The following is a 26,096-nucleotide window of genomic DNA, read 5'->3' on the forward strand; positions in this document are numbered from 1 at the left end:
TCTTTTTCTGTGGGATGTACTGACCTCAAAGTTTCTTGTTAGACTGAAGTTCTTCAATTTAATTTCTACTAGTATAACTGTATTTCTTGTAACTGATACTAAAACTGAAAAAAACATCTTTTGGCCTCCCTTAGGAGGGGTTGCAGTGCAGTTTTTTAGAATTAATTTGTTACTACGTTGAATTCACAGTTTGTATTTCAGATGGTAAAAGTTAATACTAAATGCATTTTAGACTGCACTAGCCATGAGCAAAGTGATACTTGCTTTTTCCATGGGTCTAGTTGCTTCACTGTTTCTAAGTTAAATTCAAGGTAGGGAATTTAATCTTGTTTAGCTATTATGGCAGCTGCATTTGTGAATATTTAAGCTAAAAGACACTAGATTTAAAGATTAGGGTGTTGCTGACAGGATGTTTTCTATGAAGGATGATCAACTTTCTGTGTGTTTTTCATGGTCTGTCAGACAATCCTGTATCATCCAAAGTATTTGCTGAGGGAGCTGGTTGGAAAATGAGAACATGAATGATGTTTGGAAATGACATTTTCTTTGTGGTCATCAGATAAAGTAAGATTTCCATGTGTATTTCTGTGTTGTATCCATGCAAGGAATTAATTCATGTAATGGTCCATTTCTATGAAGGGGAATTAGGGTATAGAAATAAAGCACGGGGGTTTTTCGTTTTGTTGTTGCTGTTTTTTATGTTGTTTGTTTTGTTTAATTTTCATTTATTTGGTGGCTTGTTTTTTTCTGGATTACTGAGCACAAAGAAAGGAGGCTACATTTAGAGTAAAGTGCATAAGAAAAATATGTTCTTATTACACTTTAGAGCATATAATATGTGCTATATGCTATGATGATTTCTAATTTCCTGTATAGAAACAAGAAGCAAAATTTCAAGGGAAAACAGACTTATAAATTAATAAAACAGTCTTGTCAAGATCCAGATTGTTCATACATAGCACGAAAAATGAACATTTAAAGCCTCTGAGCCCAAATAATAGCATGAATAACTGTAGTGATATGTTGTCGAATGGCAAACTAGGGCATCAAGAGGAAAATGAACAGAGCAGCCATGTTCTGGTTTGTCTGTACCGTTTTACAGGCAATGAACTAACAGTGATCACAAATTCCTGTGCAGCCCTCAGGAACAGGTTTACTAGAGTTTCCTCAAAAAATCTGTATTCAGTTGATGTAACTCACTTTGACAGCTACTATAGGACTGAGTTCTGAAAGGTCTAGGATATTTAGCATGCCAGCAACAGTTACCTAGAGTTTAAAAGTCTCAGCAGGGCTGTGATTCATAGGATTTGTGCTAGCCTTACCCATGCCATTGTCTACAGTTTATCCCATTTTAGCTCACCCACGTAATTATGAAAAACAAAATACACAGAAAATGTTTGAAGTTAAACATGGCACACTATAGAGTTGGCACAAGGCTGAAGCAAATGGCAAGTTTTCTGTTACTAAATTGTTATAGCTGATGAAAGGTGGAGGTCCTGTGGTGATACAAGATAGAATCATAGAATCAACCAGATTGGAAGAGACCTGCAAGATCATTCAGTCCAACCTAGCACCCAGCCCTATTCAGTCAACTAGACCATGACACTAAGTGCCTCATCCAGTCTTTTCTTGAACACCTCCAGGGATGGTGACTCCACCACCTCCCTGGGCAGCCCATTCCAATGCAAATCACTCTCTGGAAAGAACTTCCTCCTAACATCCAACCTGTACTTCCCCCAGCACAACTTGAGACTGTGTCCCAGAAGGATGCTTTTGAAGAGACAGTCAATGCTCTGTCACCCCCTTGAATATCAGCAAGAACAATGGCTCCATAGAGCTCTTGGGTCTGCTCACCACACGTAATCACAGTTGGGGGGAGCATAGTCCTTATTAAAAACATGCCATTTGCTTAGGCAGCCATACTTCCAGCTCTTAATGATTGATTTGGATTATAGCAATGGATTTGCCTAAATAAACTCTACTAAAAACAAAACAAAACAAGAATTCTGGCAGTTATCAAGATGGAAATTTCTTTGAACCATTGCTTGCTCTTCAATGCAAATATTGTTCTGGAGATTGGTGCCAGGGAAAGTAATGGCTGGATGTTAGGAGGAAGTTCTTCACAGAGAAGGTGTTCAAGAAAAGCCTGGCTGAGGCACTTAGTGCCATGGTCTAGTTTATTGGCTAGGGCTGGGTGCTAGTTTGGACTGGATGATCTTGGAGGTCTCTTCCAACCTGGTTGATTCCATGATTCTATGACTCAAAGGAATGTTGGTTTTTTTTAGTATAAATGGCTAGATAGAGGGAGGGTTTGCATATGTACTTCTTTTTCTTTAAAATTATGCACTTGCATTATCTTTATATCTTTAGCCAAACATTTCCCCTCACAGCAAATGTCATGGGAGCTGGGTGGGGTTTTTTTTTGATAAATGGTTATTTCTGATGACATCTGGTTGCGTTTCATTGCAAGCTGTAGTTATGCTTTTAAAATGAAGATTTAAAATTATCAGCAAAGTGTCTGAGTTTTCTCATAAAATGGCAGGTAGCAGTTACTGCTTCCTCTAAAAATGTAACATTTTGATGGCGTTTCGGCATTATAAGTTCTCTTCAGAAACTCTTTGACGATATGTGAAAGAATCCAATGTGTCTCTCTTTAGAAAGCATGTATGTATGGCACCTTATGGAGATAATCTTCCACTTTTTAAGATTTTGGCAACACATGAAGCCTAGAGTGCACATGGTTCACTCCTTTGTGCATAGGCCAGAAAATATGCACTAGGAGGACTTTTTTCTTTCTCCAAGGACAATTGAAGCTCATGTAGTGGTTTGGTTGGTTTCATTAATTTCAAATTTCCTGTTCTGAACTTAGAAGATCTGCAGGAGCTTAACCTGCTGTCTGTTTGTAACTGAAAGACTGAAAACTATCTTGTAACGTCAAAGAAGAGAGCTCTTCTCTTTCCTAGCATGGCTTTAGACTTGCTTCTATTAGGTAGAGATTGTGAGTGGTTGGGTCTTAAAAGTAGGCACACGAGTGAGTTTAAAAAAAAGTAATAAATGTGCATGCATAGTGTAAGGGCATTGAGGGGACTTCCTTAAACTCTTAACTTTGTATGTTTGGAGTCCTCCAAAAGATAAATTGTTTTTTAAAATGCAAGAATAAGACAAACAAACTTGGAAATATTTGTGAAGTAGTTTCTTTTCAATAGCATATGTAAAAGAAGTGTGTTATAAAAGGACATGTGCCGGTGATTAAACAATTACAGTGACTGGGTGTGACACCAAGTTTTCATGAGTAGGCATTTAGGATTATCTGATTAGCTCGAGTGATTTCACCTTTAAATAAACTTTCTGACTCCTTACTTTCCAACTTGCAAGTAGTCTCTGCCTGCAGGTAATGCCTTATAATGTGCTATCACTTAGTGGGCTTTTATCTTTAGTTACTCTAGCCGTACCTACGCTGCAGGTTTTGACCTATGCCAGTTAGTCCTGGCCAATGTCCAGGCATGATTTAGGGAAAGTGTAGACCAGGACCTGTTTGCACTAGGCAGTCTGGAGTTGGCCACCTTGTTTTTAAGGAAAGAATGGCTGGCTGTTTGGATACAAGTTGACCAGCTTGTGTAAGGGGTTCATCTTGTTTTGTGTGTCATTACCATATTTGCTGTTTTGGGACATAAGGGATTTGCTTGGCCTACTGTAAGTGACTTCATATCCTCCTTCCTACTTTATATGTCTTACAGGATAGGTGATCTGTCAGAAGTACATCATAGGCAAGAGTGAATGGGGGGTGTCAGGAGTGCATCACTTTGGAACTCTGCATAACAGAAGCAAAGGGACAAGCGTTGTCAGCATGACACTATTAAGGACAGACTTGAGTTCATACAAATGTTCCAGATGTCCTGCCATCCACTTCAGGAATTATGAATGCAGAGAGGTGTTAGAAGTGCATCTTTTCTCACTCTCCTTTGTATGACTTGGCCTTTGCTCTGGAGTACTCGATTATAGGAACCGTAATGTTCCTATATGCATGTTTCCAGTAAAGAGAAAGATGACACTTCTCATGTAAAAGAAGATACTTACAAAACACAAACCAAATTTGCTGTTATGTTTAGCCTTACAGAAAGAAATCTCCAAGACAAGCATAACATACTTTCCTAGTAACACAGGAAAATACTTTATTTTCCCTGATTGTGATTTCATGTTGTATCAATTCTGAGTTTTGCCAGTTTCTAAATAAATTCACTTAAAGGAAGAGGGAAAAAAAGTTGCTGTGCTTTCAAGAAAATGCTATACACTTTTCTGACAAAAGATTCTTGAGTGTACTGTGATGTGTCCTTTAGGGAAATTTGGTATGACTTTTCCTATGCTTTTCTGGAATTCTTGTTAATACTGACTTCTGGCAGTGCACTATAGTGGCATGAAAAAAAGCCCAGAGCCTGTTTCAGATGCTCAGGCTGCCAAGTTCAATCCAAGTTCAATGAGTTGTAGACCTGATACTTTTTTTCTGGGAGAAAAATACGTTGCTATTTTAAGAGCAGTCCTCTGTTGTTTGCTTTGCTGTGTTTTACCTCGTGTAGCATTAACAGAAGTGGAATGTTTGATATAAGAAACTGATTGTTTTGCTGGATCTAATTTAGCCCTGAGTGTGAACAGCAGTGTTTGCATTATTCTGGAGTTCTAGCTGTCACAATGGTGTGTAATACTAGTCTGGGATTTGATATTTCCCCTCAAGAAGAAACTTAAACTGGACTCAAGAGTGGCTTCTTAATATTAAGCTGCATTTTGAGAGTTTTCAGGTGTCAGCCAGTCCTTCATTTACAATACTGTTTAGTAGGTTTCAAGGCCTTGCAATTCTCTGAATACAGACTCTTTCTATGAAGTGTAGGCTAGTCTTCCATGAGGCTTTAAAAATGAATAGATGTTTGAAGCAGACTTGTCTTCAAGCCTCAGCAGTTCAGGAATGGGGGGCAGCTAGGGGGTTAGATGTTTTAGATTATTTTTTTGGATGGGTGTTTTGGGGGTGGGGGTTTTGGTGCAACTTTTAATTACTGAAAGAATAAGTTCACTTTATGCTCAAATCAAATGAAGTATATATGCTCTGGAATACAATGTATTGTCTAAATATTAATACCAAGGGAAGAACAATGGAAGGGGAAATGCTTCAGTTTGCAGCATAGGATGAAACAGTTGCTTACAAAGGTGAAGATCCCGATTTTTGAATGCATGCTATTATCAATCACACATAAATCTTATGCAGTCATTTCATAAATCACATCTTTACAACTTACAGCATTCTAAGTCAGAGAACTTGTAAGTTGCAATCTGATTGTGAATCAATGCTTTTTCTGATGTCTAGTATTCTTTTCAGATTACTTAACATTTGCTCAAGGGTATCACCCAGTATAAAGATGGTGAAAGGCAGTTGGGAGCATTTGGGATGTTACGTTTAGCCTGGTGTGTATCTGTCAGTAGTTTTGAGGGATTTGGACTACATAACCTTCTTACCAGTTACTTTTTTCATCAGACTGATACATTGTATGAGATTGGTAATTTCTGACTACTTTGTGTAGTGGTAGTGTTCCAAAAGCCAAATAGTTCTGTATTTATAAGCAGGTTTTAAGAGTGAGAGCTATATGTTTGATGGCTGTGCAAACTGTTTCATGGCAAAATCCTTCAACAACTCTAAATAACTAGTTTGTACTGCAGAGCATTGTCTGCATTTATTTCAATGACGTTTGTGTTCATATATCCCTGGAGATACTGCAGGTTTATTGTATTAGACACTGCACAGCTGTATATTAAATGGCAATGTTTGTCCCAAGAAGTGCGAAACTGGAGTATACATGTGAGACAGAAGAACTTTCTTCCTCCTTTTGTGTGCAGTGCAAAAGAGAAGCAAAGGGAGAATAAATTATTTACTCAAGGTCATAATGAATGTCTACAGCAGAGCTGGAAATGAGTCTAGATTTCCTAAGGGCTAGTGAGAAGGCAAGAATACTCTTTGACATAAAAAAAAATCCTTGTTTTGACATTAGTTTTCTTTCTGAGTGATGGAAAACAATCCATCAGAAATTTCCTATGGGTAAGGAAAAAAAGACAAAGTTGAAGAGGGGGAGCGAGACATAAGAAGACCAAATAAATAGGCAGGAGGGAGGGAGAGAGCTGGATGGGAGAGGGACATGTCAGAGCTTTTGCATCAGAGAGGGAAAATCAGAAGTCTGTTTCCTCCTCTATGATTCAGGTACTTGAATAGATGTATTTTAAATAAATGCCAATTAAAGAACACTTTTCCCTTTAACTTGGCTTTTTTTTTTTTTTTTGTGACCTAAAACTCTACTTTGAGTCTTACAATTTCTGTTTTGGGATGAAAGGGAAGAATGAAAAGGGGGAAAGATTGATTTCAGTAACAAGTTTCAGTTGTCAGAAAATGAAATGTCTTACCAAAAAGTTACTGACCAAAACCCTTTTCTTAAATATCACTCCAGAATCTTAAGTTGTCTTATTTCTGTTACCGCATCACACTGCCTTCAGTCAAGGATCATTATATTCTACAAGGTGAGTAGGTGCAGCATCACAGGTTAACTCTTACATGTCCTCTCTTTTGGAGAAGACACTAAACCACACAGAAACCTGAACAAGCTGGGGTTTTTTTCTGGCATATGTATTTTTGTGATGGAGGGGTCATTAATTGATTGCGAGATGGTGTTTTCAAAATTAATCTTATTTATTAATTTTGGTGTTTAGGAGTCTTGCCCTCCCCAGCTGCTAATTTTAATAATATTTGGTTCTTCACATTGGTCATGGAAACATTATACAGATGATAACATAGAATCTAGAACATTTAAGAAATAACTAACAATAATATAACATTTAAACTCGGTTGAACTGGAAGATAAGGTTCTTGCAGTTAATTATACTGCTTGTCCACTAGATGGACTCAAGGGAGCTCCATTCGGCTTATGGCAGAAGGCTAAGATTCAGTTAGATTCAGTAACAGAGTTTTGCTAAAGAGACTTTGAGTATTTACTCACAAAGATTATATCCTGATACGTGGGGCTAGCTACAGCTTCAGACAGTACCCAAACGCTTCAGGGAATTCTGTCGGTGTCTTGTCAGCCACTGAGGCTACTGATTGTTCCCAGGCATCACAGGATGCTAGGGAAAGGAGGCAGACAATCTCTGACCTTATCCTGGCCCCTCTGGACAATTTGTATGTCTCTGCTAGGGCTCCTGGTCTTGGCAGCTGTAGGCAGGATGTCTTGCGATGTGCAGTCTTGGCACGATGTCGTGCTGGCTATGATAGCCTATCACATGAAGGCAATTATGCCTATTCCCTGTGATGGTGACATGTGAAAGATGCACCTGTTAAATTAATCGGCTATCTAAATAAACAGTCATTGATTTCCTCTAGATTTAAACAGATCAGTTCCCCATATCTTCAAGAATATTTGGACAGCTCTCCCTTGAGATTCTCTTAATCTTCTCCCTTTTAGTTCAGTGTCTGCTGTCAGTCTGTTTATTACAGTTGAAGTACCTACTTAGCCTAGGAATGTGTTGGGTTTAATTATCACTTTGTTATTCTCTTCAAAGGGTTGTTTGCTTCAAATCTCATTTATTCAGGATTTTTTGCCCTTTGTTTTGCTTTTAATCAGGTGCTGTAGCTTTCTCTTTTTAGTTGGTCTGTCTAGAAAGGGAGTCACTGAAATCTCAGACAGGAATTTCACTCTGGAATGTATTTCACTTTAAGGTCATTCCTTTTTATCTCTAAGATCATGTACTAAAATCTTGGGACTGAAGATGCTAGTGGGTCACCAAGATCAGTAGAAATGTTGCAGTGCTGCCATGTGCATACTAATGGAATGCTGGACAGTGGGTAGGTTTTTTTTTATCTGAGTATAATGTTGCTGCATTGGTGTTAGTTTCCTCACTGGAATTTCCATCTATAGGTATGCTGTTGCCTTTTTGTGAGGTAACAGTTGATACTGTTTCCCTACTGCCGTTGCATTATTTTACTTTGGTTAAAGGGTGATATAGTCTTTACATTTTTCACTGTTGAGAATGTGGTCAAAAACAGTGCTTTTTTTTCCTTAGTTTGTATTTTTTTATGGACTCCTAACAATTTTCTGCTAATTTAAATAGAAACCCTGACAGGGAGTTTAGCGTTTCTTATGCTGTTTAACAAGGTTGATGCTCTTAGCTGCTTTCCTCTTTCAAACCATTTGCATATGACCTAATGGCCTCTTTTTGTCCTTAGCTTGCTCCAAAGTGATTTACATTTTGCTGTGATTTGGTAACAGCTGTCAGACACTTCTAGCTCACAATCTGGGAGCTGGAATTTAAAGGGCTTTGATGGGATTCTTTCCGAGGCTGCAGTGCATTAGACCATCATCCACAATGACTATAGATCCTTCCAGCGTATTATGTTTTGGGGGGCTTTTTAAATGTAGGCAATAAAATCAAGTGCAGGCAAGAAAACACTAAATTAATTGCAGGTTCTGTCTTAAAGGACCATTTAAAAGGATTGCTTTTCTCCTCTAAGCTGCCAGTATCTGGATTGAGCATTTAGTGCCTTCATGAACTTGTTAGAAAGAAGTCTGATCACAGGTAGATTTGCTTTCCTGACATACTTGTTCTTTGGATCTTTATTCACAATACCCATAAAAGCTTAAAAATTCTTTTTCTCTGAAACTGAAACATGCCATAGATAGGTGATTATCCATTAAAAATCACAATTGGTGGTTCACTACTGCCATTATATTTGCAAATAAATTTGATTTTCCAGTGATAGATATTCCAGGCCTTTGAACACAAGAGACAGCTTTCTTTTATTCTGTTGCAAGAGAACCCCACGAAGAACTGTTCATTTTAATAGTTTTTAAGGTGTTAGTCCCACTGTTGGTTTTACAGCTAGTTAAAAATCTAAAAAAGTGTTTTACTTTTCTTGTACTCTTGCTGCCCCACTCTGGTGTGAGTGCCCTCCTTAATCTGCTAGTGTGACTCATCTAGATGACGGTTGCATCACGGTGCAGACTAGTCTTTTCCTGTATTGTAGAGCAAGGATGCTGCTTCCTTGTGCTTACTGTCATTATCAAATAGTACAAGTTCTGCAGTTTTGGATAATGGCAAGTTCCAGTTGCCAAGAAGTTTAACCATTCAAAGGGCCCAAAATTGCAGGGCTTGGCAGCTTTTGGAGCTGAAACTGAAAGTGATTGAGGTCATGCCATGTTGAAGTAAGACAGAAAAGCAGTGTATGTAGAACTTTCAGTCGAAGAAGAGAACAGCAGCTTGTCAGCAATGACAAAGCATTTTTCCTAGCTATAGTACAGTAAGAGAAAAGAGGCTTCTTCAATGGCTAAACTCTTTGACATAAGAGCAAGGAATGTGTAATGAAGTCCTTTAACTGGGTAAATGGCACTTTTTCCATTATGATCTTGCAGTTGTTCTTTCTTGGCTTTGCCTTTACCTCTCACAGAATTTAAACATATTTTTCCCTTTCTAGATTGTTTCATCTGCCTCCCTCATTACTTGCACTGAACAGGTTTACTTTTTTTTTCCTGGCCTCTCCTGTACCTACAGAAAGTTGTATTAGGTCAGTTGCTCTTGTCATGAACATCCTCATACTGTGGAATGAGATGTCAGATACATGTAGTGGTACTGAAAAAACAGTGTGTACAGTGTGCTGATAGAACATTAGGGCGTAAGTCCTCTTTGATCTATGCTGATAGAACTTTTAGTCTACTAATTAATATTATTACTGTTTGGCCTTTATTACAACCTTTGAAAACAGGTATAACAATTAGAATTTTTTTTTTTAACTTGTAATGAAGTCTTTATTTCTTAAAGAGTATTCCAGAATAAGAGTTTCCACAGGGAAGTTATATTATCTTAATGAAAAGAATGTCATTAGTTCTGATACAATTTGTGCTGGAGTAACTCTATGAAGTGCTTAAGTAATTATTTGTTTTTTTTCTTTGAAGGGTAACCGTTGTTTTAAGGTACTGGAAAGGAAATATTTTTTTCAATTAATTTTTTATCCCAAATGCCTTTCTATGGAATGTCCCTGAGGGCTTAAACCTAAGCACTGACTGTGTAGAAGGTGTTGCTGATACCATATGGTAACCATAGTGTAGTGTCCACTGTCAATAATGTGTAGGTTAAAAGAATTTCTCCTTTTTCAGTGATTGAAACTCAGAGATTGTCTTGGCACAGTTTTCTACTTTCATTAACTTTCAAGATACTGTAAAGTAGTCACTTTGAGGCTCAGGATCACAGAATCATCGAATGTTAGGTGTTGGAAGGGACGTTGAAAGATCATCTAGTCCAACACCCCTGCCAGAGCAGGATCACTTAGAGTAGGTCACAGAGGAACATGTCTAGGGGGGTTTTGAATGTCTCCAGAGAAGGAGATTCCACAACTTCTCTGTATTAATCAAAAAGGGAGAAGATGTTGTGCCTTTTTTTGACTGATTTATATTTACATTTACAATCACTTAACTATATCTTTTTTTGTCTGTAATTCACATAAATTTCTTTCATTTAAAAACCTGCAAATGTACTGCTTTTTATGGTGTGCCAGCTACATATAAAACATGTAGGCTGCTATAAACAATACTTTGGTTTGATTTGCATTTTTATCACCATTCAAATTAAAAGGGAACAGTTCCTATTGACTCGAGTTGTGCTGGATTCAGTTCAACAATATGGGCTAATGGTGCAAAAAAGTTCTGCTGAGGGAATGGATCTGCATATAAATTGATGAAGGCATATGGTTATAGCATCTATAAATGTTCAAGATTTCTCTGCCATACTGGCAGACTGTCTCTGTAGTAAGGGTTGATGAAGGATTTGGCTAACGTTGCATTGACAGAAGATAGCAGCAAAATATACATTATCTTCATTGTCTAAACAAATTTACTCCCACTGTTAAGTATCTTAGTAAAGCTAAGGACTATAAAAATGCAACTTTATTCTGTATTCATTAAAATTGCTCTACCTGATCCTATGTAGAATCATTGGTTTCAGTGATCTTACAGTCATATTTTCAGTGGGATCTACTTGGGTGTCTGCAAGGTGGTGAGTTATATGTGGACTTGAGCCCTGACAGCTGAGTGTGTATTGGGCAGAGTCCCATCTTTAGCTCACTGGCCAGCACTGGCACTCTGAAGCTTGATGAACTGATACCAGAGCTTCTATGGCAGAAAAGTTTTCTATCCCTGTGAAGGGTGAGGCTTAGCTTTTTCCTGCGTGTTGCCGCTCTGTACGTTGAATTAATCAAGTGCTATTTGTACAATGGTGAGTGAGCTTGGATTATTAAGCTTCTCATGTTTGATCTGCTTCCTGTTTCAGTAAATAGCAAAACTTCCAGTGACTCCAGTGAGAATAAGATGAAGCCGTTAGTGAATTTCATATGTTTGCATAATAAAATAGTGGTTCTTGCAAATATTTCCAGTGGTAATTTCAAGTACCAGCTCTGAAATTGTCTTTTTCTGTTTTGCTGGGTGGTGTGGGGTCTTTTTGCTTGTTTTGTTTCATAGAGAATAAACTGAAGCAAGTCTAGATTTCGGGACAAGACAGTCATGTCACAGTATCTCAAAAGGAGGATGTGTGATGAAAAGGCAAGAGATCTGGGGCAGGGCGGGGGGAGAATCCCAGTACTGATTTATGCAATAGATTTACCTAGATGGCCTAGAACTTTTTTGCCTGTGTTTGCCTTATACATGGCACAAACTGAAACACAGGACACTGAGTATCAGGAAACACCTTCTTAGCAGGCAGTGGAGTGGAATGCCCAAAGGGCCTGTAGAATCTCTGTCCTTGGGGATACTCAGAAGCCAGTTAAACATGACCTTAGGCAACCAACTCCAGGTATTTGGGCAGGGGAGCTGGACCAGATGACCTCCAGACATCTGTTTCTGTGACTTTTAGCTTGCCTTAGTATAGAGAGCCGCTAAGAAGTGTTTGTGTTTGAACCTTTTCTGATTTATGAAGCATTGGAGGGTACCTCTGATACTGTAACAGATTGGCAATGTTTGTCTGAAATGCAGTAACTTGTAACTTGCGTTGATTTGTGGTCCTTTGGCAAATGAAGCCTAGCAAGCTCAGAGGACTTCTTGAAACAGATTTCTAGAATAGCTAGGTGGAAAGCAAGGAAGATTGCATTACTGATGGGGATCTAGTTCACATGCAGAGCTGTTCTGAAATAAAACCCTTGGCAGAGTCAAGGCTGGGGAAAGCTGTGCACTGAAATGTTTTGGTTTGCCTCAGCGACATGTAATCCAGAAAAAACGAGGTTTTGTTTCTGTACTGATAACTTTGTTTCACAGAAGTTTGAGAACCCATTTGCTGCCATCAGTCACTTTATCCCATTTTATGTACATCATCTATGTTCTGTGGTTTATATCCCTGTCAGTGAGCTTTAGGTCAGGTCTTGTTCTCCAAAGGGAAATGTTTTTAAGTATGTGAACATTAAGTACTTTGTCACACACGTGTTATGTGGAATTTCTGTTTGTTTCTTGTAGTAAACCCGAAGTATATGTATGCAACATAAGTGATACTGAATATGTGATTAGAAGAGCTGATTTCAGCTTTGTTCCATCAGTCATGAATTCAAGTGAAAGAAACACACCTGTGTTTCAGTGGTGGCTTGCCACCTAGGATGAGCCATATGGTTAAATGAGTGTTACGGAACAAATTATGTGGCATACCACAGCTGAGATCTAAACATGCCCTTTGCTTCACTGCTTTGCATGCCATATGCTGCAGAATGCTGTATTTTGTTGCATTACATGCTGGTCAGGTGTATCTATAGCAGCTATTTTAATAGCCTGATGCAATACAAGTTAGAGTGCTGTATATGCAAAACTTGATCACTCCAGGCAGAGAGTGTGAAATGCTAGATTGCTCTGAACAGAGTTATCATAATATATGTAGCATTTCAGTTAAATACAGTAACTGTGGCTTATAGAGATAAATCATGGTTTTAGTAATGAGAATTTGAAATAATCTGTTTCCAGATCTAACTATGGGAAAATATCAAAACAAGCAAGTGTACATTTTGAAATAGCTATTGAATATCAAGTCAGGGAAACACTACAAAGCATAGAACAAAAAGTCTTAGCAGTTTAAATTAAACTTCAGCAGCTGATCAAGCCATTTTTTCTTAGCTATGAAATTTGTGATTTTCATCAATGAGAGCACCTGTGTCATACAGAACTTTGTAATTCTAATACTTCTATGAAGAGGTAAGAAATATTTTAAGTCTACAAATACAACCAGTTTGATTTGCCAGAAGTAACAGAGGGTGTTAGTAAAACTGAGGTACAGTATATTTTTTTTATATAACTGTAGGAGCTCAGTTGTGTGGTATAGCTCTGAAGTTTAATTATTGAAGACTGGATACTATATTTGCAATGGACAGCATCCACTCCAGCTGGCTTGTGCTAGAAATTTTACATGGCCACCTCTAACAAGTAAAAAAATCAGTCTGCAATATCTACAGCATGAATTAGTGTATAATGGTTACACTTGCTTGAAAGTATAGTATTTTTTAAAATAACAGGAGAGATGGTAATATTTCTTTGGAAACAGATACATTTGGAATTATTTCAGGCTATTAGGACTTGAAACAAAGCAGCAAACCAGACACTAATGTGCAAGATGTCAATGTGGGTAAGAAGAATAATTTTTTGGTTGGATTTTATTTGTTTGTTTTTCATACCTGATGGAAATACATGAATGCCTCCACCTCAGTCATTCGGTTTGGATTAAGAATTATTTAGGAAACTACCTTATGCAACTTTGCTGCTTGATTTCCATTATGGAGTGGTATAAGAGCACAAGGGCCATGTTCTTTTTTAATTACCTAGAGTACGTGTTTCTGAAGTTACACCAATGCACTCAAATTTCTTGTGATCATTTAGTCCACAGAGATGACCTAAAGTTGGCCCAAAGTGAAAACGCTAAGCCCTGTATATTCAGCACCCACTTTCTGTTCTACAGATGTACTCTTAAGGCTGTGCACTTCTTGCTAACATGCATAAAGGCAGAGTATAAATGACTGGAGTACAGTATATGCTATGAATAGGTCTCTAAGTGACTGAGGCATTCAGACTTGAGACTTCATCTGGCTTTTTAATATGCAGTGCAGGTGGTAATATTTTTATTTTTTCTAGTGGCAGTAACACATTTCTAGGGGGCTTATCAGCTTTAAGTTGATGTATCTCCCTGAACCTGCATTTGTCTAGAAGGACACTGTACTCAATACTCTTTTTCTGCTATTTGATACAAAGGAGAAGTGGATTTTCATCTCTCTGATGTCAGTGTGCCTGGAAGAGACTGTAGTTTTGACTGAATCTGTGCCTAAGAAGCGCTTGATAAACAGTGTCAATTTCAGGTGACTAGTAAGAAAAGTTGCAAAGCTTTATCCACTTTACTAAAGCAAATTATCTACATAGCATCTAGTAGGTAAATATTTTAATCATTGTTTATGTCAGCTAAGTTACAATGACGTTTTAAAACATAAAGACAAATCCTTATGGTGAAAAAAGCTCACTTTCCAAAACTGAGTTACTCATATGCACAAGTTTCCTGATACTGAATTCGATTAGTTTTGTTTCTTCTTTCATGATGACTTGGGCACCATAGAAATGGCATTTAGAGTGAGTGAATGGCATGTTTTTATGAAGCCCAATCTAGAAATCCTGTAAGGCTCTGCAAAACATTTGCACTGTAAGAGAGCATTCGGCCAGTTAGCCCCACTTCTTTGAGTTCAGAACAGAAGAGGAAAAAAATCTGAAGCCAAAGCATATATTGTAATCTTTTCCACTTCAAAGGACGAATCCTTGCATTCTTAAAGTAACTGCTAATGATATGCTTTATCATGTCTTTGTAAGTTTGGGTTAACAATAACTTACTCCACCAGTGCTAAACTGAATTTTCCCAAAGAGGAAGCAACGTGTTAAAAACTTTTGCTGCATTTTGAAATCTCAAGTACAGATTAAAGGAGCTAACAAATGAGAGGGAAACAATGTCAGTTTTCTTTCTGTGCTTGCTCTGAACCCTCATTTTACTTAAAATTTTTAAAGCTCTCTCTGCTGTTTTATTTTTGAATAATCTATTCTCTTAATCACAGTCATAAAGTCAGGACAATTAGCTGTTCACTAGGGTGTTCTAATTAAGAGACTTTTACTGCTTTTTCTGCTTTATATTACCAATAATGTCTATTGAATGTTTTTTGAATACTTCACAAATAAATAACGTTTCTGTTATTTCTAAAGAGATTGAAAAAATAGGGCATGCAGGTAGGAAGTTGTGTGATGTATTAGACCATTTGTAGATACACATAAAGGCCAGTAATTAGGTTAACAGCTGATTTATCCCAGTGGATGTTATAAATCTGTGAGATGTTACAGGAAATTAGATTATGTCTGGAAGTGCAGCTTAAAAAGCCACCAAAGAATTATGTGTAAGTATTCTTTTTGCTTTTGGCAAGTGGTTTAGGTTGGAACAATGCTGGGTAAAAGTTGTTAGAGATGGAAGAGGTCCAGTGCTTTTCTTATGGAGGGTAGAAGCTGTTAGACTGAAGACAGCATAACAAATCAAGGTCTCTTGTCTTGCTTATTGTTGTAGTTAGTTTTGTGTGAGAAATCTATGAAAATTTTGTTATTAAATTACTTATTTTAAAATCAAGCTCGGCCATCTCTAGGGCCTGAAGCCTTAGGTTAGGTATGACAGGTTGTTGCAGCACTGCTGTGTGGTACATTGTTAGCTGTGCCAAAATGACAAGGTGAAGGCTGGTCTGTGCTGGGTAAATAAGTAGACTCCCAGTTGCATCATTTCAGAGGGAGATATGTAAGCAATAAAGGAGATATGTAAGCAATAAATGCCTAGGACTAAACGTCTGACTTTGAGAAAGTATTGTGTATGGCCACAAATGACTGTTTGGAAAATAACTGTCCCTATAAAAAATGTATTATGAAGTCTTCTGAGAGTAACAGATCACTTGCATATTTTCTGCTATACCTTCTCTGCCTCAAAAAATTCTCTTGTCCTTACAGCAGGTTCCTTAAGATCTATTTCATTATTTATTTTTTAGTATTTTAATGATTCAGTGGCAAGAGTCTTTTCTCACAGCCATCCCCAGCCTTATAATAGAGAAACTTGGTGCTGAACCATGTTTCCTTTTAGATGGTGTAAGGTGTTCTTAGGCAATCGGTTCAGAGGCAATTGTTCTCAAGAAAAAAAAACAAGTTTCATAAATTGAATCCCAGCCTGCTGCCATTCTAGCAAAAGTAGTTGTACTTAACCATGTTCATTTTATTTCTTTCCAAATCCTTTACAGGTTTTAAGATACACAATGAGATTTTCTTGGGAACCAGAGGATGGCTAATTTAATGAAATGTAGAAAAGGGATGCTTCCAGCAGTGCAGACTAAGGAGGAGATGTATACAACAATTCTAGTTTGAAGAGTGTATGAACATGGTCATGTTAGAAATGGAGAACACATTTTTAGTTGGGATAAATTATATTGTCACAGTTTAAATTCTGTAGAATTATGTTGATTGGACGGACTTAGAGTCTGGTGCTAAAAGACCCAAGTCCTCCATGCCATGAAGCTTAGCTCTGAAAGGCCACTAATCTCTACTTAGATTTGATTACCTGCTTCTACCTCTAGCAGGTAGTACTTTCTTGGTCACTCACAATTTTGTGTTACTGGAAAGTTGAAATTGTTGGGAAAAGTACACACACAGTTAGAAAGCCAGCCAGGCAGATCTGCAACGTGAGTTTTTAGCTTCAAAGGAAATAAATGAGATAATTTGTGTATCATTAAATGAACATAGATTTTGTTTGGGGTGGTGGAAAGAGAGAAAAGCAGGAGAACGAAGCTTCCTGAAGGAGCTGAACAGTTTTTTGGAGACAAGAGAAAGTTATATTTCAGTCTTTTAACAGAGTTGCCAGGTTTCTTCAAGGTTCAGGAGGCATTGCTTCTCCCGCAGCTGCCAATAGTGGAGGTTTAGACAAATACACTAGGATCCTAGCAGCTCTGAGAAGAGCTGTGTGAGAGCTGTGTGGAATATGTGCAGTTTTATTTACGAGAAGTCTTGAATTGCATTTTAATTTTATTACAGAAGTCTTATTTTATTTGTAAAATCAAAACTGCTTCAACATGATTCTTTCAGCGGTGCTTGCAGTGATTTGTTGCTCGTCATGGTAATTGTCCTAGCAGTGAAAAAGATTTTCAGATGCCTACAGTACAGAGTCAAGCAATGTGTAATTGAGTGCAACTGACATTGAAACAGACTGGTTTTCTGACCTGTTGTTTCAATCTGAACATGATGTTTGTTTACTACCTTCCTTACTGCAACATTAGCATATACAGAAGCTGTGTCATATTATCATGTACTTTCCTGACAGATGGCCACTAACTTCTTGAAGGCTTTTTTGTACTTGCTTCAAATATCCCATATTGGCACAAAGTTTCTTTCCTCAGTGTGAAATATGATTGATTGGCTAAAATAGATTAATTTGCCTCTCCTCTGGTGTTTGCACTTGTTTCCTACTGTAGCAACACAGGTTTTGACTCCTATTTTTTGCAAAAGCCACTTCTGCTGAAAACATGGTGTGGGAAGTTCCATTTGGTCACATTATCTTTGAACAAACAGTTCAGGTCACAGCAATCACTGAAGACCACATTTCTGCTGGAAGAGGTGGAAAAATGTTCATTGTACCTGCTCCACTGTAATTGTCCTTTAGAGACATTCCAGCTGACAGAATTTGTCTAGTTGTATCCATGCAAAACTGGATTGTTTGTTTGCTAACTGTCTGGCTGTTGCTCTAAATTGCATTGCCTGCTTTAATGCTGAATGTTAAGGTGAGGAATTAATGACTGCAATATTTATGAGGTCCACTTCATACTGCGAGTTTTATGAGAGCTCAATATTCAATGCTTGTCCCTCCCAGTGAGGGAGTGTGCAAAAATGACAATGCACACTTCAGATCAGTGTTGAATGACAATAATCCCAGGTTTTCTTAAATACTCAAGATAAAGGTCAACACTTATTTGTGTTGGAATGGCTTTTTTCCCCATGTCTTTCACTGTTTCATTATCCAGAAGTGTGGCAGATTTTTAGTTCTGATTGCCATTGATACTTTAATTGACATCAATTTGCCTCTCGGCTTTGGTGAAGGATGTCTTGTTTTTTCTTTAAATACCAGCCCTTTTGTTTTCTGTGTTTTATTGAATCCTGGCATGAAACTTTGGTCCATTGTCTTATCTTTCAGTTGCTGTGCTCTTCTTTGAACCTTGGGCAACTGTTGTTTTCCCAATTTTAGTTAGCCTACCATGGCCTTAGAAAAAGTAACTTCATCTAAATTTGTGCTAGCTACACATGTGGTCCTTCATGGTTCTAAATAACACTTTGAGTGGTCATGCATGATTCCTGTTGCCTTACTCTTCCTGAAGTTTACCCCTCACATCTAGAAGGCAATAATGTAATCTGAATGGATAGAACAGACCATTAAGATTATATATAACTTTACTATAAACAAAATTGTGTAGTCTATAAAAATGTATGCAATAAGCTTTCTCTTATGCTGCGATTTTCTTAATGGCTTCGGAAGCAATCCATATTGGTTTTTTATTTTCATAATTATTTTCTGGTGCTATTTCAATCATATGTGAATTCTTTTGGCATCTGTGGTTCTTGCTTATTGTTTGTGGTTCCTTTCTGCTGTCTGCTTGTTCTTAATGTTGCCTTTTGGAAGCTGAAATTACCAACTGGACGTTCAATTGCTGTTTCTTCTTCCTGGCCACTTCTGACTCCTCCATCAGTCTTTCAGACTAATGAGCATTTCCTTTCTGTTTTGGTCATCTTTGCAGAGGCAGTGCTTGACTCTTCCTTTGCACTTGTGTTGTATTTTCTTCCTTCAAGAAGCAAGAGAATTATTCTATAGTGTGTGATTAGATAATGTGCCCTGAAGACTTATTTCCCTATGTTGGTGTTAAAACAGCTTTCTTAGCACTACAGTAAACCAAGTTAGTATAATAAAATAACATAAAAAGCCACAGTGGTACTAGACAATATCTAAAATAAAAGCTTTGAAGGGAAAATATTTTCTCTGTCATTTCAAATGTTCATCTGTGGACAGAAACCAAGTATCAAACCTCTTATATAAATAAAAATATAGAAATAATTGGAAAAGTTAGAAGAAGGTTAGTCATAATAACATTTTTTGAAAATTATGTGTATGTGGGTACTATTGGATGCTTGTTTCAGTAAGTGAAATGAGCATTTGCTAACTTTCTTTTTGCCAATTGAATTGTCCCTGAATGTAAATATTTTTTTGCATTATTACCCTTGGAAAGGAGATTTTAGCATAGAAAGACGTGATCAGAAATAGTTTCTAATGTATGTATTCAAACAACTATTTCTAACTGATTTTATGCCTCTAGAGATTCAGTTCTTGGGTCATGAAAATGTGTTACCCTTCTTAGGCATCCCTTCATTGTGCAAAGCTAAGTATATTTGTCATATCTTTTCATTTAAGTTTTTTTAAATTCACACTTCTATTTAGAATTTTTGAGTCCTCTGTTCCATGGGAGGCAAAAGATGTTTGTATTTCTTTGTTTCTGCACAACCAGTTATGGTCACAGGGATAAAGATCAGGTTATCATAGAATCATAGAATCAACCAGGTTGGAGGAGACCTCCCAAGATCACCCAGCCCAACCTTGCACCCAGCCCTATCCAGTCAACTAGACCATGGCACTAAGTGCCTCAGCCAGGCTTTTCTTGAATGCCTCCAGGGATGGTGCCTCCACCACCTCCCTGGGCAGTCCATTCCAATGGGAAATTGGCAAAACTGGGTAACAAAACAGAGAAAGTGTGAAAGAGGGAAAAGCGTTAGTGCATCATGGTGTAAAGAAAGTCTAAAGGAAAACAGATGTGATTAATAGTGGAAGTAGGTTTGCCCCCATGACAAGGCACCTATTCCTCCTTGCAGGCTTAAGCTTAATTTTGTTGTTGAACAGACAGATTTGGGGTCTTTGAAGGAAAAGATGGGAACAACATAAACCCGAAGGAACACAGTTCATACGGATGAGGTTGAAAGAATTGAGTCCTGGCATTTGTTTCTAATGTCCTTAGTAAAATAGATCTTTCATGTTTCAATGGCTTATAAGTTATAATCATCACCATTTTTTTTTAATCTAATAACTTTGATTCACCATTATAAAACTAGTGTCTCCCAGCAATAACAATGTGACTATAGACTTGGTGGGAATCTTGCCAAAACCAATTACACTTTCTGTGTTATCCACAGGATCACCATTATCTATTTAGAATTATTACTTTTTTTACCTTCTGCTCCTGAGAGACTTAATTCCCCAGGGCAATTGCAAGCATCTGTGTTGAGACAAAGTCTGAATGCTTATTTTAAACTATTTTTATTTTATTACATGGCATAGGTGCCCTCCCACTTGTCTCTAGAGAAATTTCACATGCAAATGTGCATCACTGAGGTTTTTCAGTGTATAATCCTGATGCTCATCATTGGTAATGATTTTTTTTTAATCTGGATTGAAGTTGATCCTGGTTTTCTGACTGGCTCACATAGGTTAATCTTTAGTAATGTATGTTATGGCCTTACTTTCAAGACTTGTGTTGGAAAGAGTTTTTTGCTCATATGCAGAGGGTTCTGGCTAAATTAAATGAGAATTTATATATGTGTGGCAGACTTCATAATAATGTTTAAAATAAAATGTTTTTGCTTTGATCATGCTGTTGTTTGAGTGTGTATACACTTGTGTGGAATTCAGCTTTTAAAATGTAGTTCCTTTAAGTAGCTAGTACTGCAGGGATTTGACTTTGCCCAGCTAGAAGCAGGGCTTTTTATTCATCTCTCACTTCATGCAGAAGAGGAGATTAAAATTCCAGTTTTACCCACCTTCTCCAGAAGACACACACATGTAGGACTGGTAATTTACTAGATGTAGATGTTACTAAACGGAGAACCAGTTGCTGTGTTAATCCAAGAAACCTGTGTTTGATCAATAGATACAAACAAATGAAGAGAGGTGATAGTAGTTTGTACCAGTGAGGGTGCTCAGTTTGAAAGACTAGGAGTCATCTGAACAGACCAAAGTGGACTGGATGCATGTTTGTGTTGCTGAAGTGGTACAGAACTCCATCATCTATTCAAGCATAGGCCAGGGAGATAAAGAGGTCTATTGGGTAGGTGGAAGGTGGAATATTGTCTTTTACCCTGTCATGGATTGACTGAAGCCAGAAACCAAGCACCCGCATGACCACTCACTCTTCCCTGCCTGCAGTGGGTAGAGTGAGAGAATAAGACCAGAAGTGAGAAACCCATGGGTTAAGATAAAGACAGTTTTTATTAAGAGAAGGAATGGGCCACAAGGATGAACATAGGGCTGGAGCACCGCTCCTGTGAGGACAGACTGAATGAGTTGGGGCTGTACAGTCTGGAGAAGAGGAGGCTCCAAGGTGACCTTATTGTGGCCTTTCAGTATCTGAAGGGGGCCTACAAAAAAGCTGGGGAGGGACTTTTTAGGATATCAGGGAGTGACAGGACTGGAGAGAATGGAGCAAAGCTGGAGGTGGGGAGATTCAGATTGGATGTGAGGAGGAAGTTGTTCATTATGAGAGTGGTGAGAGCCTGGAATAGGTTGCCCAGGGAGGTGGTTGAGGCCCCATCCCTGGAGGTGTTTAAGACCAGGCTGGATGAGACTCTGGCCAACTTGGTCTGGGGAAGGGTATCCCTGCCCATGGCAGGGGGGTTGGAACTAGGTGATCCTTGTGGTCCCTTCCAACCCTGATTCTGTGAAAAACAAGTGGTGCCAAGGCAGGCAGTCACTCTGTCCTACAAGGAGACTAATGCCATGTCAGAACTCTCCTGCCCCCTTCATCCTCTACTACGTCGTGGCTGGTCATGATGTTACAAAGCATGAACTATCCCTTTGGCCAGTTTGGGTCAACTGCTCTGCCTGTGTCCTCTCCTAACTACGTGCTCTCCTCTAGCCTAATAGCCTGGATGGGCAGAGGTGAGAATAGAAAGCCTTTCTGCTGTGCAGGCACTGCTGAGCAGTACTGAAAACTGGTGTGTTAGTAACTTCACTTTGGCCACAAATCCCACACCCAGCGCCATGTGGGCTGCAATGTGGAGAGGGGATGCTGCCCCAGCCAGACCCAGTAGATGCCCACCTTTAATCCTGGTTCTTTTTTATAAATTTATTGTAAGTAATTTGGGTTCGTTTTATTTGCCATCACAAATTATTACTGTGATGACCTTTTTTCGTGTTCTAAGTGTAGTGGGTTTTTTTAAATGGATTTTGAGACCTGTTCAGTTTTATAAGTTCAGGAGCCAGGAGAAGAGCCGTAACTAAAACTTAAACAGCATGGCAGGTTGACCTTCACTAGCTGAGGCCTGGCAGATCTGTATTTCTCCAATGTCAGGAAGGGGAGGCAAGAATGGGGAGGAACCAAGGTAGAGGTTGGAGTACAGGTCTCTGAAGACACAGGTTTTTAGCTATTAAGGGTAGCAGTGGTTGTCCTCAGAAGGCAGCACCCATGGATTTCAGATTTTCTGGTGCAGGCAGCTAGCCCTGGCTGTTGCCTGTTGTAGGCACCTGTGCCTAAAATAGTTGACAAGTGAGTGAAGGAAAGAAATGGGTATGACAGGAGATGTGATCCTAGGAGTCAGCAAAACTGGAATAAACCTTTTTGTTACTCAGTGACCCTGAGATGACACTGTTGTTGTCTCTGCCACCTTATGTACAAGATGAAAATGGTTAAATACAGAAGATCACAGCAGTGTGCTGCAGAGTGCTCACCCAGGGATTCAAGTGTAAACTGGTGCTCTATTTTAACATGCACATTTGGAGGCGGATTGTGAGACATTAACGCCTTTATTGTAGCAAGTTCAGAAAGTATTTAGCCTTTGCTGCAGATGAGGAACAATTGCTCGTGAGTGTGTGAGGAGGCAGGGAGTTGATTTTGTGTCAGCAAGTGATTCGAAATAGAACAAGGAGTTCCAGTAACTTAAAACAGAAAATCTATTTAGAAAATTTACAGCCTTTTTCCAGAAACCTTTTTTCAACATAGGCTTTTACACCCTTAGTACTCTTCACATAAGGATTCGTAGTTGCAACGGCAGAGGTCTGACCGTCTTCTACGCTAGCCCTGGAAAACCTTGCAGCATCCTTTTGTAAAGGGATATTACTCATCCAGTTTTTCAGTCACTCATGTTCTCTAACCTGAGGTGTAATTCTGACCTAATTAAGTTAATAGGTGATAACTGTTGAAACTGACAGACTCAGAATTTGATCAACGCTCTTAAGGTGCTTTTGATTGGAGAGCAGAAATAATTTGGTAGCAAAGATAGATAGGCAAAGGCATAATAGCAATGAATAACAGGCCTAAAGGAATGATCTTTTTTTTTTCAGAAAATAAAATATGTGATAACCTCAAAAGAGAAAGTATTGTATTGATACTTATTCAAATACAAGGGAATTGAAAAATGAGTTAAGTTCTTTTTGCCCTTATGTTCAAGGATTAGTGCACCACATAGCTGGGCCAAATTAGCTTCAGTTGCAATTTCCACTTATCAGCAGCAGTGTTGCAGTGAGACTGAACAAGAGACATACTAATAGAGAAAAAAATTAGTCAGAGTGACTACGTGCAAACCTAGGAATGCAGAAGTGATAAATGAGAATCCATCAAAGACAAATATCTCCTACTGTAGCCTGGTTTTAGTATTTAAGCACTAACATGGCCTGCAGTGTCAAGGAAGAAATCAAGCCAGAAGAAGTGGCTCTTTTACAAAGGTTGTGGTGATCAGTAGGAGTCATCAGCTGACTTGAATTGTCTCCAGTGACAAAAAGTGAATAATCAGCATGTTATTTACTCCTCTGAGGTTATTCTTTCTGCAGCATCAGTGCAATTGTCATCCAGAAGGACCAGCTTTTGCTGAGTTCTACAAAGCAAGAATTAAAATAATGCCTTGAAACAGAACAATTTTAGAACAGATAAAATTCTTGCTTCTATTAACTGCTATTAATAGATTTGTTTCTACTTTTGGCTTCATATTTACCCAAATGGAAATGCAATTAAAGTAGTCTGCAAAAGCTCAGGGAGTCTTGGCTTCAGAGCCGATTTATTTTTAACATGACAAAAAATTAACTATTTTCATAACACAATGTGTGGTTGTAATGACTCATTTTAGAAATTACAGCTGCCATTGATGTTTACATCACTATTCTTTAAACTATAAACAATTTAGGAGTAACTTGGTGAATTTATTTCTGTATTATCTAGAAATTGGAACCATAGCTCTGATTTTTTTGTTGTTGTTGTTCTATTGTAGGGGAATCTTTATATTACTGATTAACAATACTAGCAAATAATAATCTCCAGAGCAGAATATTACTGTTTGTCTCCTGGTATTTATGTGATCAGACACTTTTATTATTTCTCATTAATATATATATGATAGCATTTTGAATAAATTTTGGGGGAAAAAATTCTTGCACATAATTTTTTTCTCTTTTTCCTCCTAGTCTGCTCCCAGTTTTCAAGAGGAGTCTTTGCCATTTTTGGATTCTATGACAAGAAGTCTGTAAATACCATAACATCATTCTGTGGGACCCTTCATGTCTCCTTCATAACTCCCAGCTTCCCAACAGATGGAACACATCCCTTCGTCATTCAGATGAGACCTGACCTCAAGGGAGCACTTCTTAGCTTGATTGAATACTATCAGTGGACCAAGTTTGCATATTTGTATGACAGTGACAGAGGTAAGATGTGGTAATTCTGATTTGCATGCTGTCTGCTGGATATATATCACTGAAATGCTGAATTCCTATTAGAAAGGTAAAAAAAGAAAGGAATATTTACTTGCAGGAATTTTAACTGTAATCTTAAACTCAATAATGAGCCTTTGGATAAGAAACAAAATTGTTTGAATAAGAACGAAACAATTACAGTGTGTCTTAATAGAATGTGGTACAGCCTTCTCAAGTCCTGTGCACTTTATGACTGTTGTACTAATAATAACAATTTATGAACTGGGAAAAAATCACTTGCAAGTTATCGTACATCAGTTTTCTGAGAAGAAGCAGCATTATACAGAATTGGAGAGGTTTTGACTGTACTTTCTGGAATTCTGTTCTTATCATTCTGTTGTCAGGTCCTCCTCACCTAGTAGTCCTTGGTTAAGTATTTTTTGATTCTTACTTTATTCTGTTGTCCTTAAGAAGACTGTTTTGTGTCTCACCTGCATAGTCATTGTTCAGAGTTAAGTATTAAGTGCGCATTAAGTAACAAGATCCACTCGGTTTGAAGGGTAGTTGTTGCAGCACCATGGTTTGTTGAGTAATGGAGTGATGTAAGATTCTTTGCATTCTGATAGCATTTTATATATTATAGGCTTCAGAAGCTGAAGGGACTTCCTCAAGACAGTCACTTAGCACTGCTGTTAAACACTCAAGTTAGAAAAACTGATGCTGGTGCGTAACCTCCGGCAGTAACATCGTGTGGGACATGGAACTCTAAGCCATTTCTGTGGCAGATACTATTCGAATTCACATTAGAATTGGAAACACCCACTGCCTTTTTAGAAAGGACAGGTATAAAATAACCTGCTTAGCCAACACAGGCAGTCAGCTGGCCATGTGTGGTGTGTGAGCTGTGTGCGGTTTGTGTTTAAGAAATACTGAAGAACACCTAGTTCTTGGGAGCTGTACTGCCTGAAGCTGGCCATGTATAACAGCATTGATATTGTTACTGTAGTCACCCTTTGGTTATGCCTTTTTTTCTCTTGTTTGGTTTAATTGTGGAAAGGCACCCCAGTGCTAACAAGCTGCAAGGCATGAATCTCTTACCTTTATGTTGAGCAAATCCTTGTTCCTTGGTGCTCACACTGATTGCACAAGGTCGAAGCAGTATGTGATCAATAACACTGACGTGAAATGCTGAATGAGGTCCACGATTCCTCTAAATACTTCTGTACAAATGTTAATGTAGTGACAGTGATGTATATTTAAGGAATTATAGATAATTTAAATTCTACCTTCAGGAGTGA

The 26,096-nt window shown here is 38.1% G+C and overlaps 1 protein-coding gene across 4 annotated transcripts in view; it reads left to right on the forward strand.

Moving 5' to 3' along the window:
• GRIA2 (glutamate ionotropic receptor AMPA type subunit 2) overlaps positions 1-26,096 on the forward strand; it is an 86,999-nt gene that overhangs the window by 13,436 nt on the left and 47,467 nt on the right. For all 4 annotated transcript variants that reach the window (XM_064148713.1, XM_064148714.1, XM_064148712.1 and 1 more), the window contains exon 3: positions 24,571-24,810. In XM_064148713.1, coding sequence (XP_064004783.1) covers positions 24,571-24,810 — 240 coding nt within the window. The remainder of the gene's footprint in view (positions 1-24,570; positions 24,811-26,096) is intronic.

The sequence above is a fragment of the Pogoniulus pusillus genome, chromosome 9 (genome assembly GCF_015220805.1).
Source record: "Pogoniulus pusillus isolate bPogPus1 chromosome 9, bPogPus1.pri, whole genome shotgun sequence".
Classification (NCBI taxonomy): Eukaryota; Metazoa; Chordata; class Aves; order Piciformes; family Lybiidae; genus Pogoniulus; species Pogoniulus pusillus.